Source organism: Cuculus canorus, chromosome 2 (genome assembly GCF_017976375.1).
Source record: "Cuculus canorus isolate bCucCan1 chromosome 2, bCucCan1.pri, whole genome shotgun sequence".
Taxonomy (NCBI): domain Eukaryota; kingdom Metazoa; phylum Chordata; class Aves; order Cuculiformes; family Cuculidae; genus Cuculus; species Cuculus canorus.
Genome location: NC_071402.1, coordinates 145,469,196 through 145,485,525, shown reverse-complemented (window position 1 = coordinate 145,485,525; position 16,330 = coordinate 145,469,196). Strand labels below are relative to the sequence as shown.

Genomic DNA, 16,330 nt, shown 5'->3' with positions numbered 1-16,330 from the left:
CGGCTCCTCTGTACTGGCACCCTCACAAGCACTTCAGCCTGCAGTAAAATAATGGGGTTTCTGCCCCTGTCCTCCCCAAGCTCCTATTCCACCTTTCCAGGCTTTCACTCTCCATTTGCAGGAACAACAAACACCCTTGTCAGCCGGTGAATAGACAGGGGCTCTGCTCAGCCCTTGAGCTCAGATACAGCAGAGTGCCATGGCATGAGGAGGCAGAACAGCTATGTCCCATCACAAACACAAACTACCCTGCAAAGTAAAGTTGCTCCTTTCCTCAGATACAAAGCATGAAGACAGCATATGGTGCTCACGTTACTGCCAATTGCCTGCTGATTCTCCAGCACGTTTTAACTGAACAACTGGATTTTGTTTCAGCTCCTACGGCTGTCCCTACTGTTTCTGAAGGCAAACCCGTGGATGAGTGTGATGATGACCAAGCAAACTGTCACAGTGGCACAGGTGATGACTACCAACTGACAGGTGCAGAAACCATCCTCATTCCATTGCAGCTTCACTGTAGCTCATATCCATCACCAGTTACCAGCTAAACGTTTGTACTGATTTAATCTCTCAATATAGATGGACATTGGTATGCAGTTCGTATTGTCAGTGCTGTCAAAACATAGGCATCTGTCTTTCATACATGACAATACTTTTGATTGTTTTGTCAGCTATGCGATTTTTGAAGCAAATAATAGTGACTAGCTGGAAGAGAGGGCAATTTTTTTGAGCAGGAATTGTGTCTAATCAAATGTCCTAATCAAACTTTCTCTTATTAAGAAAAAGCTGGACAGACCTTTTGTGGTTTATTGTCTGAGACTGAAGAACTCCAAATAAAATATTGTTTAGGTTTAAGATATGTATATGCTTCCATACCCCAAATTTAATATAGGACTCAAATCTCAGCTCCAAACCTTTCCCAGACAGAAACAAAGCAGATTTGTTTCATCACAGCATACTGATGTATATATTGCCAGGAATATTTCTTTGAGCATCCCCACCAACACTGCATTACACCCACAGAGGGTCTAATGTTCTCTTAAGTTGTTGTCACTGGCAGAAAAATAGGAAAGAGAGACATAACATAATCTGCATCTGGAACAAAGGAAGCTTGCTAGTTTTCCTAATCTTCCACTTTTGCACAGAACCACTGTCCTTCTGAGAAAGCTGACACTGCACCACTACGGTTTTGATCACTTCTTGGAGGTCACCTGCTCCACAAAGCTCTGGGCCTGTTTGATGAGATCTTCCTGTAGCAGATCTATACATTTACAGTAATTGAGCTTATTTTCGGACACAGCGACTCGAGTTATTTCATCGGTCTCCCTGGTGTTCTTATCTAATAAATGTTTATTGCTTCTTATATCCATGATATAAAATAGCATTAAAATCCGGCAATAGCTGTCCAAGACGACATTGGGAAACCTTAGGTAAGAGATTGGCTTTTTGAAAGCAGCCAAGTAGAACATCCGACAGCAGATACAAATGAAAGTGCAGTTTCAGCATCAAACCCTTTCTGAGTTTTGCCACTGTCTCCTGTAAATGCTTGCTGAAAATCATAAATCGAAAAACAGTTCTTGAGCGGAGAAGGCACTGCACGGTCACTGTCACTGCTTTTCAAATCAGTGTCACAGATGAATCTTGTTCTTTTTGAAAACAGCCATGCAGGGAGTCTGATGAAATAGTCTGTATTGTGTTAAGGTAACTCAGAAAGCTTTCAATGTTATTCAACATTGTAATTTATTTATTTTTCTGAAAGGAAGGAGTCAGGTCAGGAAACGCTGGGGCCTCCTGCAAAGCCCTACGCTGAGGGCCGGCTTGCAAAGCCCAGTAGGAAGCAATATATTTCACATAGATGGAGGTTGTGCATAGGGAAAGAGACAGATGTATGCAAAAACCTTACCTGTTCACTCACAGATTCTGCACTTCAGGGAGCTCATGACTGCATCGCACTTTTCCTGTAAGGAAAGGTTTATTAAGCAGAAGAAACTCCCTCTGGAAATTTTTGCAGATTGTGCTTAGGGAGCAGTTTATAATCTCTAAGACAAAGAAACAGCCTTCCGAAGCACCAGCTCTTTTGGGGAACTGAACTTCTTTCAGTACTAGAATATAAAATTACTGCATTGCCCTTCTTCAAAAGTGCAGAGACTATGATTTATTACTATACAACCTAGAAACCCTGAGCAGTACATGCGCAGTTGTTCTGGACCCTGTAGAAACACTGCATTGTGCATATGAAGTTACGTGTAACGCTAAAATGCGCAAAAGTGATTTTGCCAATAATTTCTTTGAAAACATTCTGTTGTTCCAACGAAATGCATACAAGGAAAGTATGTTGATCTCGTGGCCCATTAAGGATAGCAGGGCAGAGCAGAGGAGATGTCATCAGTGCCTTACCCTCTTTTATTCTCTCCTTATGTGAATGCGGCACCCACATCCTCATGGATACCATGGTTAGACTCACTTCCATGATAGCACTCGCACATATGCGAGTATCACAATGAAGCCTCCCTTGCAATTAACTGTAATTGTGCTGTAGGCCAGATTCCTTCCTGTTCTATTTGGACCCCATACAGAGCTACTCTATTTGTGTGGCTTATAACATTTCCCATCAGATCGTTCTCAGAAACATAAAGCTTATATAGCTTGGGCATTCATTCTCATTGGAAGTCATCATAGTGGTGCTTTCTATAATGCTTTAAGCACTTGCTTGCTGGAGAAAAGAAAAGTCAGTGGCTGGTAATCAGCACCCCACTGCGCATTTATAATTGTGCTAATTTACTTTTTGTTTCCTTTATCAATATGAGGCTTGCTTTAAAAAGTCAAGTATTTTAAAAATACCAATTAGTGAGCTTAGGAGAGGGCAATGACCCCATTCACCTCTTGTTCATCTGTCTGAAGAAGATGACAAAGGGGAAGTCCTTAATTCCTCCTACTCTTTGAAACAGAAGAAAAACCTGCCTTAGACTATAGCGTGAAATCAGGCAATTCCCATGTAACTCTCATGTGAGCTGGTTTCACCACACAGCTATGAAACACTCAGGGAGGACCCAACATGGCAGGGGTTGTAGAACCTCACGTTCTTGATATGAGAAGCAATATGTCATGGTTGAGGGCACAGACTGGTGACTATTAGGAGATGCTACAGAGATCAGTCGCAGACTTCTCATTTGGAACAAGTCAGTGTCTATAAAATAAGGACAACCACATGGACGTGGTGAAGACTGATTAGTTGGTATTTGCAAGGGCTCCAAAGATAGACAGATTTATTTAATGATGACTTCTTATTTTCCTTTTGATAAAGGAAAACAGATTTTAATGTCATATTTTCATGGTTAAGCTCACATACTCAGTTACTTACATGTCTAATAAAGATGGTAATATTTCATATATATATATAGGATATTCCTAATGACTGCTGTGTCCTTTGATGTATCCCATGTACCATGATATGCATAATTTCTTTTCCAGGTGGTACTACAGTGCTGAATACAGAAAAGCCAGCAGTAATAGACAATACATTACAACCAGGTAAAAAAATACTTTTTCTTATTAAAAACATAATAAATTCCATACCCAAATTTCATGCCAGAGACAAAATAATGAATTGCAGTACTTCCTGACTTCCCATTCCCTTAAAGTCTCTGAAGTAAAGAAGCATCTGGTCTCTCAGCTCTGTACAGTAAATATTTTATTCGTTTCACCCACATGTAGACACAGCAGAGAACAAGATTTCCTTCTGCATCAGCAAATGCCAAATTCTGACAAAATTAAACTAACTTAATCACACAGTGCACTGTTTGAATATGGCATGTCAGTGACACAAAGTGTGTTTGCAAACTCCAAGAAAACAAAAACAGAGCCACACAGACCCACTCACTATTTATATCCCTGGTTTTATGAAACTAAGTCAAGTAAAGTTTGCCAGTTTTCTCCACCAGGGAGCTGGCAGTTTTACAACATTGTTTGCTAGCAAGTTTTCTCAAAATGGGGTTATGTAAACTGCTACCATGAACTTGAAAAGGGAAAAACAAGTTGTCACTGGCAGTGGGTCCATTTTACTTAATCAATACAATAACTAGCAGCTTTTAAAATCCTTGGGTTTCTGCTTCCACAGCTTTCATACCATTTTTCAATATCCTCTACAATTTACTGGGAGTGGAGGAGAAGATAGATTTGGGCAGAAACCCCAAACTCCAAAAGCTAAGAGCACCAGTTTAAAATGCTTTGCGTTAATAATTGTAGAGTGGTAAAGAGGTCGGTTTTCAGTTACTCCCACTTGCTCCATTAAAGTACAGTCAGGCACAATCTTGAAGGTGATTTATTAACAGGGTGGGTTTGTTGTTGTTTCCTCAACTGCATGACACAATCCACTTCTGCTTCAAGTGAAAAAAAAGGGATTTATAATGCAAAAGTTTCCTAAAGGATGCTGATGGTGTTGAACAGATTAAGAGATAGAGCTGAGTTATCTCAGATGTTGTTCCCACTCTCGACCTCTGTGTTCTAATATTGCAGAGGTGAATGCTTTTACTCCTCTCAAAATTTGTCTCCAGGGTCATTTACTTGGCTTAGTCAGCGTATACTATTTCTAGCTCTGCCCTGCTTTATGAGCAGAGGGAGATTGTGGAGTACTGGTGCAATGAGAAACACGACAGGCGGCTGGCCCGCCTTCATAGGACACCTCTCCCTGTTGCTGAAGGGCTGGAGGGCTGCTGGTGATGACACAGGAAAGGGGTGGGAATGCAGGGGAAGAAAGGATGTTGTGCAGTGGTTTTAGAGTAAAACATTTTAATTTTCATGTCTGAAATGATCTTTTAGCTTTCTACAATGCTGAAATGCAGCTTTTTTTTTAAACAATCTTTTGCATTTAAACAAATTGCAAATTCATGCAGTGCCTCTATGCAATACAATTCTCCTCACCAGTGCTAGTTGCATTTGCAGATTGTTTAATTCCTTTGGCTTGGGTGGGACTCTCTTGTAATAGATTAACTATTTCTGCCAGAGATTAATATATCCTCATTTTCTTTCCTTACTTCCCTCTTGCACCACTTCACTTGATCTATGATGAGCCAAGTTTTTTCTCTGCTAAAGGAATTTCTGAGGTTCCCTTCAGAGCATGCCAATGTTACTTCCCTGCATTGTGCTGGTAGGAATTGTTTTCTTCTGAGGAGTAAGGGAAAAGTTCACATGCAAAACTCCAGGCTCCCACATGGCAACACATTAGAAAAATCATAGATAGAGACCAGTCAGATGCTAATAAATGAGAAAAAGGTTTCCAGAATCTCCACTTTAAGACATAAAAGTTTCCAGCTGGTTCATAATCCCTCACTGAAAACCAGCCAGAAAAATCCCAAAAAGAGGCTGACAGAAATTCCCCTCAACATGGGGAAACCCTTCCTAGCATGAAGGTGGTGTAAGCATTTCCTTCTGCTAAAGGCGCACGGGTGGACCTAACTAGCACAATAAAGCACATCATAGCAAGGGTCTGTGCAGCAGGGAGCAAGAATCTGCTACAGCAGCCACAAATAATGTAGTTTAAACTCAACTCAAAGTTACAGAGCTGCTCAGGGCCCCGGCAGCCCTCAGGTGCCTGAAGATCAGTACATTTCAGCTTTTTCAGCTATTCGCAAGCTGAACAAAGCTGAACAATATTTAACACATGAAGGACTGAGCCTTTAGCCTGAATTCCCTGTAAGGGCTGGTTTACCTTGAAGTGCTAATACACCTCGAGGTAAGTGGTGGCCTCCAAACCAAGGAGCTACTCCAAATCAGTTGCTGGACGCAGGCTCCACAGCAGTTTGTGCCACGGTGATTCAGGACAGAGATTTACCAGCCCTCTCAGTTGCAGAACCTGCCGTGGCACATGTACTTTTGCAATAGATGTAAACACCATGTATTGCTGTCCTCCTGCCCGCATTCAAGCCTGCAAACCCCCCTAATCTTGTTATCCCAGACTAACATACTTGTGTATGTCAAAGCCTGAGATCATCCTATTCCACCCGGCTTTCATACACTGTGGAAACAGTTAAGAGCAAATAGCTGGAAAGCCTCCACGTATAAACAAGATTTTCATCAAGGAGAATTTTACAGCTAATTTCAAGGGGACTGAATTGTAAGAAAATAAAGAAGAATCGTGATTTCAAACTGCTAAAAATGTTTAAAGGTTTGGATTTTTTAAAGAAAGTATCTACTTTTCTGTTCAGACTTAAAAACATGCCTTTAACAAATCTGTCTGTCCCGGTAAATACCTTTCAGGCCTCAGTCCGAAGACTCACCAGCATACAGTCTTTTTGAACACATCTTTTGCAGTTCCAAAGGACTATTTGAAATGCTTGACTCTTAGCGATTTACATACAGAGCAAGCTGTTCATTTACATTATGTGCTGTCAGCGTGTAAGCTCAGTCCTTTGTAAAGCAGACTGTTCAAGAAGTCTCTTGTTTTTCACACATACAATAGCTGTTTCAGGAAAATATAAATAAGAAATCCTGAGGTTAAAATATATGCAAAGAAATTGTTTAAAGGTAGAATAAGTCTGATTCTCATGTACAGTGGGACAACTTTGCATCAATAAAGGGATATTAAAGCAGTTAAATTATCATTTACTATCATTTAAGGTAATTCTGTGCTGCCAGCATAAGTGGTATAAAAAGGTGAAATGCAAATACAAATCAGATCCAATATACTACTTTGAAATGGTCCAAATTATGTTTGTAATTTCCCATTTTAATATTGATTTACCCTTTGACAAGAGGACCCTATAGAGAATTTTCATTGCATCTTTAATGCCATCATGCTCCTTGCCTCTTATTGGAAGAGTTATAAAAATATGTCAAAGTCTGTGGGCCTTGAAAGATTAATAGACTTCCAAGAAACTCAGTCAACTAGATTTTCAAATTACTTTCTTGTTCATGTGCAGTAATGGCTCCAGCTGTGAGCAAGATGTGGTCAAGAAGTACAGCTGTTGGTTATTCTTTGAGAGGATAAATCTGGTTTAATTCAGTATCACATACCCTACATTTTGCAAAAAGACATATGGGATTTTGTCACACCTCTCTCTCAGATTCTCATCTGAACTGCTGCTATTTAGTTACATGATAGCTGGTTTTATTCATCTTCTAAATACACACAAAGCTGGAGATCAGTCACCTATTGGCCTGAGAATTATCCTTGAGGGGAATGGCCCAGCACTGCAGAGGAAGCCCACCAAATGCCACTCGCCTTGCTTTCCTTCCTTCCACTAGAGCTGCCAAGCTATAGCGCAAGGACAAAGAAGAGGATGGATTGCATGTAGTTTACTGTCAGCTACTGTATCTGCCCTCTGAGACCTTTAATAGAAGCGTTGAACTGTTCTGTCTTTTGCTGGGGCAGATCCATTGTCTGAACAACTAATGAGCCTATCCTGATTCTACAAGTGTCTATTACTAATTGCCTAGCAGGTCTATTTTTACTTTTTATGGGTCCCTGGGAAAAGCATTGGAAGAGACATAGGAATAGACAGTAAGAGATGGCATGTTTAAAGGAGCCCATAAAAAAAGAGCACTCTGTAATGCTTTGCCTTTGACCTTCAATCCTGTTGCTGTGATAGTCTAAGAAATATATTAACACAACCACTTTTAAGAAAACAGTATGAACCTAGCAAGAAATAGCTAACTGAGAGCAGGTTACTGGTCAAATTCTGCGCAGTTTCAGGGGATTCTCATTAACTTTTGCATGGAAAAGAAGTTCATTTTTATGCTACACCATGCTGTCTATGAAAGCATAGCCAAGGAACACAGGCATGGCCAAAGCGTATCAGACTTAGGTTCTTTGCCAATTTCCTGAACTATATATTTCAAATGAAAGTGTAAGAAATTATTTATTAGATGATGCTGGAAAATTTATCTCTTCTTTGAAACTCTCATTCTAATCCCAACGTTCAGAGCTGGCTTCAGACCCTGAAGGTTGTTGGCACTCTCTACACTTTAGAATTAACAATTAAATTCTGGATATTTTCCTTATCCATTTTAGCATCCAGTTCTCTGAATTACATTCAGCCTTAGCAGCATTTGAGGGAAGCAAGTATCACTCACATCATATGAGAAATGCTTCCCTTTGATCCACATTGAACTTTACTGGATATCTCATAGTTCCCAGGCTTTGAAATGGAGAAAACAGAACACTGTAATCTTCCTTGTCAGGATTCTTCACCCATTTACATGCTTCTCCTGTGTCTTCTGCTATTTATTTTTATTCAGACTTGAACAATACCAGTTGTCTTTGTGCTCAGTGCTCATTAATGTTGTGTGATATCTTCAGATTGATGTGATCTATCTACCGCTGTTCTCCTTTCTTGTGGTTTGAATACCACACAGGCTAACACTAGCTTTACATGGCATAATCCTTCAGGATTAATAAGATTTTGTTTTACATTTTCCAAGACCTTTTCTAAATTTTTGTTTCATGGCTCTAAAGTCAAAACCATGCAATATACCTCTCCTAGGCCTTCTTGACAATGCAAGGCTATTTATCATGAACTTAAAACCCTTTAATTCTTTTCAATGTCACTCTGTTTCTTTAAAAACTCCTCTTGATTTTTGAATGTCTACTTTTGGGCAAGATGCTTTTGATCATGGCCCCACTGTCTGGGAAAAAAAAAAAAAAAAAAAAAAACAAACCAAAAACATATACTGAAGAAAGAAACATAATGGATTGCTTCTCTGCTGTCATGTGTGCACAGGCTTCTTCAGATTTTGAGCCCAAAGAGAGATTATTCACCATGGTCTGTCCCTTTCTTAGAAAGGGCTAGAGTCCTCCAGGAAACATGTTTTCTCCACATTGAATTCCTGTGCCAGACATTATCTGTTTAATTCATTTGTTCCCAGCTGGGATGCCGTATTCGTGACAATGTGGAATAGACCCCTCTGGAGGCCAGCAGGAGGGAGGGGGGAAGCAGGCGGAATGGGGCAGATGAAAGGAAGGAGCAAAGAATGAGGGCTCAGTACAGAGAGATGGCACAGCACAGAGAAGACAGGCCGAGGAGAGGAGCAGGAGCTGCCATATGCTCAGACCTCTCTGCTGACAGAAAGAAATTTTCTAGGGGCCAGAGGGGAGAGTGCACAGTGGCTGCAATGCGGGAATCCAGTGAGTTGAGTTAAAACCGTGCCTGGGAGGAAGGACCTGCCGAAAAAGGACACAGCAGGCAAGGAGAGAATGATAGATGAACCCTTTTTATATCCATTTTGTCTGAGACTACTCACCTGATGTTTCCTCTGTGTTGATAAAATGATTATTCTAGTTTACTTTCCGTTAAAGTCTGGATTGAGTGTTCAAAAGCCTTTCCAGTCTTCCCTGGGCAGCTCACTATGTGGAAAAGGTCTTTGCCTGATCAAACTGGGAGGGGTCCACCTCAAAGATCTAGTCCCAACACACTTCCCTTATTTCTCTGTATTTTCCCGCAATAAACAAAATACATTCTAGGGGTTGCATTATCTTTCCTGGCCTTTTTTTCTTTTTTTTTTTTTAATAATGGGAAGAAACATAATTCTTCCCCCACAGCTCATTTTGATGGGAGCACAGAGTTCTTTGTTCTTAGTTCATACTTGCACAAAGCATCTCATTAAATTAAACCTAAGTTATTCCTTTAATAAGGCATGAGTCATGCCTGAGAAGAGACTTCAGGATTTGGTCACATTGCTGTGGGAAGGGTATAGCCCTACTGGGAACTGTCGTTGCTCAAGGTGAGGTAAAATTTCATAACAGGGGGGTAGGAACCAAAAACCCAAAAGATTTCAAACTGCTTCTGAAAATAAGAAATACAAGAGACTTATATGCTATCTTTGTGTAATCTTTCCACTCAAACACCAAGTTCTGTTGAAGAAAATAAGCTACTATGTATTAAACCTTTGGGCAGAATTGAAGAGAAGCTGAAAACAAGATACAATCTCATCCTGACCATAGTACCAGACTTCCCTTGTTTTACATGGAGCTTGTTTTGAAGCTTATTTTGAGTTCACTTGGCAATCAGCCACACTTGTCCCTTTTCCATCTCAATTTGTCCATTTCAATGCTGCCATCTTGTGGGCCTACTTAAGTGTCTGGAAGATGCTGAAATAAGTTCCTCACTGAAGACACGTATTAGGCATTTCACCAGAGATCATTTCCTGCCAAGGACATTCCATTGGTGTTTCTGCCCTTTCTTATTTTTGTCCAACTCTTATTGAGCGTTGTTGCAAAACGTTGCACCATTATGATACAAATTGATATTAACAGCCAGAAAATATATCTGATAAGTGAGCCAGAGCTTTCTTTTTGAGTCATATATGTTACAGTGTAGTTATCAACTAATGAGGGCAAACCAGAAGAATGAATATAAACACAAAAAATCCCAAAGTATGGGTCATAAAAAGACAAGAAACACCACATCATTTACTAGAAATAGCAATTCTTCGTCTATTTCCTATCAGTGCTGATCTTGCTAACGCTTCTCAAAGTTTCAAGTAGGAATGGTTCTGTTAAAGGTCAAATGCATGCATTTAGTTTTGAAGTACAAAATAAGAATTATGCAATTAATCCCTTCTTTTACCTCTCTCCCTGCAGAGCTGCCACTATACAATTTCAACTGTGCCTTTGGCTGGGGCTCCCAAAAGACATTGTGCCACTGGGAGCATGACAACCAGGTGGATTTAAAGTGGGCAATCCTGACCAGCAAAACTGGGCCAATTCAAGACCACACAGGTAATCATGAGTTCATGATTTAGGCATTTTACATGGGAAGAGTTTGTTCTGTTTAATACCAACATGCCTTCCAAAACCAAAGGAGAGTGAATTATATGTAAAATACACAGAGTCACAAAGGTGATTCTCTGGTCAACCTAATCTGTTATGTGCATTATATGTAGTCACAACTGACCATAATTGTCCTTTCTGTTGGGGAATAAAAACCATTTATTGATGAGAATTGAAGATTTTCCTTCCCCCTGACTTGCCTTTGGATAACCATCATCTAGGGTGGAAACGAAAGTCAGAATGACCAAATGTTCTGCAAATATCACCAAGTGATACAGTCATGAACAAACCCTACATTATTCCTTTTGTAGTTCCAGTGATCACCCACCACAGAACTGTATTGTAAGGAAAATTTCCCAGGTGGATGTATTTCATGCCCTTCTCCACGCCAGCAGGAGTTGGAGATTATAGCCATCCGTTTCCTCGTACAGAGGTTTTCTCCCAAAGTATCACCCTGGGAAATTGATTGGCTGGTTTTGTAGTATCTAAGTCATGGCTCTGCATAATTAGGCAATAAATATGTGACTGGCTAGTGGAGAAGGGAGGGCACTGCATGACCTGCACAGCCTCTTGCTTTAGTGTTCTCTCTTGCAAACATGCAGATTAATCAAATATGTTGAGATGAATCCCCCTTCCCACTTCTGAAACCCCTTTGCCTAATGAGAATGACAAGGAAATTAGACAAAATTGGACTTTTTAAATTCTGAGACACTTTCAATTGAATCTTAAGACAAGTACAGTAGTTTCAGGGAAAAAAAAACTTGTAATACTTTGACTATAAATGGCATTGTACAAATAAATGGCATCAAATTAGCTAAACGCAGTTAGCTGAAGTGAAGACTGTAATGGTGAAAAAATTGATGCAAAGTGAATGGCTCAGTAGGATCTGACATTGAGAAGAGGTTAAAAGCTATGTTAGCCAGAGACTGACAAAATCTAAAAGGCATGCATAAGTAAAGCTCTAATTAAGACAATGAAGACAGAGTTCCTGACCCAGCACTGCAATAATATTCTGGAAATGAGAGCTATCTGCTCTTTGCCACCAAGGATTATAGAGAGACTGAACCTGCCTTCGATCACGAGATGAAGAAATTATATTCTTCAAATGAGATTTTTGTTGTTTCCGATGAATCCTACTAGTGCAGAAGACTTAGTTGTTCCAATAGCTGTAGCTTCAGTCTTACAGGCAGCCTCCTTTTCTCCTTACTGCACTAACTTACAATATTTTCCAAAATTTTCCTTCAACTCTAAGGGCACCTTCACCTGCCAGGTTTGCTGTTCGCCTGCTGGCTGGTACAGAATGAGTGGGGTGGGTGTGAACACAGACCATGAGCAGTCCGAATTGCAGTGACGTCGCAAACAAACTGGTCAGTGTCACTGCTGCACAGCAAGCCACCCTATACATTGGGAGATCCAAAATGAGCAGTTCCCAGGCATATCTTGCTCTCAGATGCACCTGTATAAAGCTGAAGAAGCTCCACAGAAACAGTCTTCAACAGCAATTACTTTAGAACAGCAGGATACGCTATATGTCACTTCAAATTATACATGTTATGTTTAAGTCTGACCAGAGTTAGGTCTTCCAGCTGAGACAACCATCCTAATGCCGTGACTATTTTCCTATTTCCCTCCCTTTGGATTTTCCTATCACCATTCTTTGATGAGATTTGCACATGTTAAACTGCCCTCTGCACAGACACAAAGTTGAGAAGAACATATAGGCACAAGCACTCCTGCTGGAGAAGCTAGGCAAGATGTTACTGCAGTAAGACAGAAAAAAAAGGCCTAATTTTTTTAGCAATTTAACATCTTCTTCTCCAATACATTTATTTCAAAGACCGGATACTTTCACACATATATTGCCTAGGATACCTCTGACTGCCCACAGAAAAATCCAAACAAAAGAAAGCATCCTTGCCTCGTGTTAGAGGAAATATTTCACTTCCTCATTTATTAGGCTCACATCTTCTAGCCACTGGGTTTAACCTAGTCCTCTTAGTTCCTGGTTCATCTTTTACCACCCTGTCCTTATGCTTCCCAGAGTAGCAATACTCATCTTCCCTTCTTCACTGGTGCAGGACTACAGCATTACAGTCCAGCAAGCTTTAATAATACATTGTTTCAAATGAAATTCAAGAATTCAATATAAGCAAAGACCAGTGTTGATAAAACATCACCCTTCCAAAACATCTTCTTTTGTCTCTTTTGTTTAAGCATTGAACAGAGATATGTATACTTCTTATGACTACTTTCCTCCTTCCTACTTTAAGAATAACTTTATACCAATGCCAGTAAATGCTGTCTCCATCCATTTATGTGAGTGCATTACACATGCAATCTATTCTTACACACATCAGGATGAAATCTGTATTTTTCCACCGTAATTCTCTGCAAAGCAGTTGTTCAAAAGCTGACTGGAATGGATGTCTGACTGATGTAAATCAGAAGCACTTCTCTGTAGTCAGTATCTTACTTAGCAATTTTCTGCTACCAAACTAAACACACTCCCATGTGCTTGTCTCACAGTGTGATTAAACAAGTAATTTTCCAAGTTAAGGGTATTAGGCATTCAGTTCCAGTGTGTGAAAATCCATTATGCTCTTCAGAAAATACCAGCCATAATCTTACTCTTTTGGGAAATGGCTCACGAATATACAGAGCCTAATATATTATTACAAAAATCCAGGGGATAACTCTGGCACTGTTTGCGACAATGCTGAGACTCTGCTTAGGAGCACTGTTTAGATCTCAATTCCTGATATCTGACCACGGCTATTCAAAGCTATTTTATTGTCCAGTATTCTTCCCATTCTAATCTTGCCTTCTCAAGCACAGATTACTTTGAAGAGAGAATAAAAATAGCTCTTTGCAAAATTAGTAGGACTGGCTTTCTTCAGGAGGTGTACACTGACTAAGGGAGCCTATGCTGTCCCACCAAACCTGCTTTTGCCTCCTTCCCTGAGCAAAACCAAATGCCTTGTGTGTGCCATGTAGTGAACATGGTGTTGTGGTTCACTCTCAACGCAAAGCATCCCAGTGAACAGCAAAGGAGGCTGCCAGAAGAAATCATAGAAAGGATAGGATAGGATAGGATAGGATAGGATAGGATAGGATAGGATAGGATAGGATAGGATAGGATAGGATAGGATAGGATAGGATAGCATAGGATAGGATAGGACAGGACAGGACAGGGTAGGGTAGGGTAGGGTAGGGTGGGGTAGGGTAGGGTAGGGTAGGGTAGGGTAGGGTAGGGTAGGGTAGGGTAGGGTAGCATAGAATAGCATAGTCTGGTTTGGAAGTGGCCTTTAAAGGCCATCTAATCCAACCCCACTGCAATGAACAGGGACATCTTCCAGTAGATCAGGTTACTCAGAGCCCTGTCCAGCCTGACCTTGAATGTTTCCAGGGATGGGCCTCCACTACTTCCGTGGGCAACCTGTTCCAGTGTCTCACCGCCCTCATTGTAAATAATTTCTTCCTTGTATCTAGTCTAAATCCACCCTCTTTTGGTTTAAAACCGTTACCCTTTGTCCTATCACAACAGGCCCCTCTAGTAAAATTGTCCCGATCTTTCTTATAAGCCCTCTTTAAGTACCGAGAGACTGCAATAAGGTCTCAGCAGAGCCTTCTCTTCTCCAGGCTGAACAATCCCAGCTATCTCAGCCTTTCTTCATAGGAAAAGTGTTTGAGCCCTCTGATCATTTTTGTGGCCCTCTCCTTAGAAGACACCACCTGGGCTCCCAAACAAATACCCTCTGACTCTTTTGGCTATGAGGCTTGACCCATCAGCATGGAAAGAAAGGAAAATTATTAGAGGTGATCAGAGTTTTGTAGATAAACAGAGAAAACAAAGGCTGGAGGCTATTCCTAACACGGTCCTTCTGTCACAGTAGGAGATGGCAATTTCATTTACTCACAAGCTGACGAGAGCCAGAAAGGTAAAGTCGCCCGACTGCTGAGCCCCGTGATTTACTCACAGAACTCTGCCCACTGCATGACTTTCTGGTACCATATGTCCGGCGCACACGTTGGCACCCTGAAGATCAAACTGCGGTACCAAAAGCCAGATGAATATGACCAGGTGCTGTGGACTCTGAGCGGGCACCAGGCAAACTACTGGAAGGAAGGACGCGTTCTTCTTCACAAATCTGTGAAACACTATCAGGTGAGCTTGGCTGATCCTCACTGAACTAACACATTCGAGGCCAGTAAGACCTTGCTGGTCATGTTTCATACACCATAGCAGAAGATGTCACTGAAGGATTTATGTAGACAATATTATACCTACAGATGAGGTGCTGTTGCTGTGACAGTAATAATAGTGGCATATTTCATAGTAACTCAGATGGCAGTGACACAAGCAATTTGTCATCAAATGCCAAATAAATACCTGAGAAATTATTTCTCATCTGTCACAAAACTGCATTGTTGCCACAGTTTTACTGCTGACGTAGAAGTCTCTAGTGAAGTTATAACATTAAACAAATTCACATTTGCATGTATAAGTTCACAAAGGCATGCGGTGCAGACTGGCAAGCTACAAAGTCCATGTAGATGTGGCATCATGACAGGTGAAGATGTATGTCAACAACTAATTAAAGTATCCTGCATACTATGATTATTTGTTAACATGAAAACAATATGAACATTATCTTATTTTGCCAGGTGGTTATTGAGGGAGAAATTGGAAAAGGAACTGGAGGAATTGCTGTGGATGATATTAAAATTGACAATCACGTAGCACAAGAAGATTGCCGAAGTAAGTATAAATAGCAAGAACATATAGAAACATAATCCAAAACATTATTTATTTTGTTTTGATAGCTGGTTTTATCTGTGAGAAAGGGATCAATAAATATTGGCTATATAGGAAGTTTTGTACTGAAAATATCCTGGTCTGTCCTGTAATTCTCAGTTTGCTGTGACTTGTTTGCTATAGTCACTTGCTCCCTGACATGTGGGATACAAACTAATGTTATAACATGGCCTTTTCTACATCTGAGCCAGGCTATTCCTGAGCTGCTATTTGAGTCCTTTATTTCTGGCCAATCTTGAGTTATTCCAGTCACCGATGATCATATGCACATTGCATACTGTACATAATTTGGCAGCAGCAACCCCAGATAAACACAAGCAACTCAACCCTGTCCTTCATGATGGAGATAAAGCCATGACTTTTATGTAGGAGAGGGAATAGAACTAGGAACCCTCAGCATTAGGAAGATAAACTTATGCCGTGCCAGCTGGCAATACAATTGAGAGCAATAATAGAAGGTGTTCCTCACCTCTTGTAGCCAGTATCCCTTTGAGGGTATGACAAACTTCAGGTGCGTGGCAATTTCACTGCAGGATGAGAAAATTGTGTAATCTCTTTATCATACAGTCCATTTTCTGATGTTCATCGTATGCCACCAGAAAGAGATAGGACATACTGCTTGGTCTTCCTGCAGTGTCCTCAGTGCCAAGGGTGGCAGTATTTACCTGACTCCCAAATGAGAGAGGAGAGTAAATTATTTTGTAGCTCCACATTTTGGTTGTTCATACCAAATGCTGAGTAAAGATTTT

The 16,330-nt window shown here is 40.6% G+C and overlaps 1 protein-coding gene across 3 annotated transcripts in view; it reads left to right on the top strand.

The window, feature by feature from the left end:
- NRP1 (neuropilin 1) overlaps nucleotides 1-16,330 on the top strand; it is a 114,679-nt gene that overhangs the window by 93,128 nt on the left and 5,221 nt on the right. Inside the window, exons 12-16 of one of the 3 annotated variants that reach the window (XM_054060851.1) lie at nucleotides 376-459; nucleotides 3,472-3,531; nucleotides 10,577-10,714; nucleotides 14,659-14,930; nucleotides 15,431-15,524. In XM_054060851.1, the coding sequence (XP_053916826.1) occupies nucleotides 376-459; nucleotides 3,472-3,531; nucleotides 10,577-10,714; nucleotides 14,659-14,930; nucleotides 15,431-15,524 (648 nt within the window). Of the gene's footprint in view, nucleotides 1-375; nucleotides 481-3,471; nucleotides 3,532-10,576; nucleotides 10,715-14,655; nucleotides 14,931-15,430; nucleotides 15,525-16,330 lie in introns of all 3 variants that reach the window. The other 2 variants (XM_054060852.1, XM_054060850.1) reach the window with 2 other exon arrangements.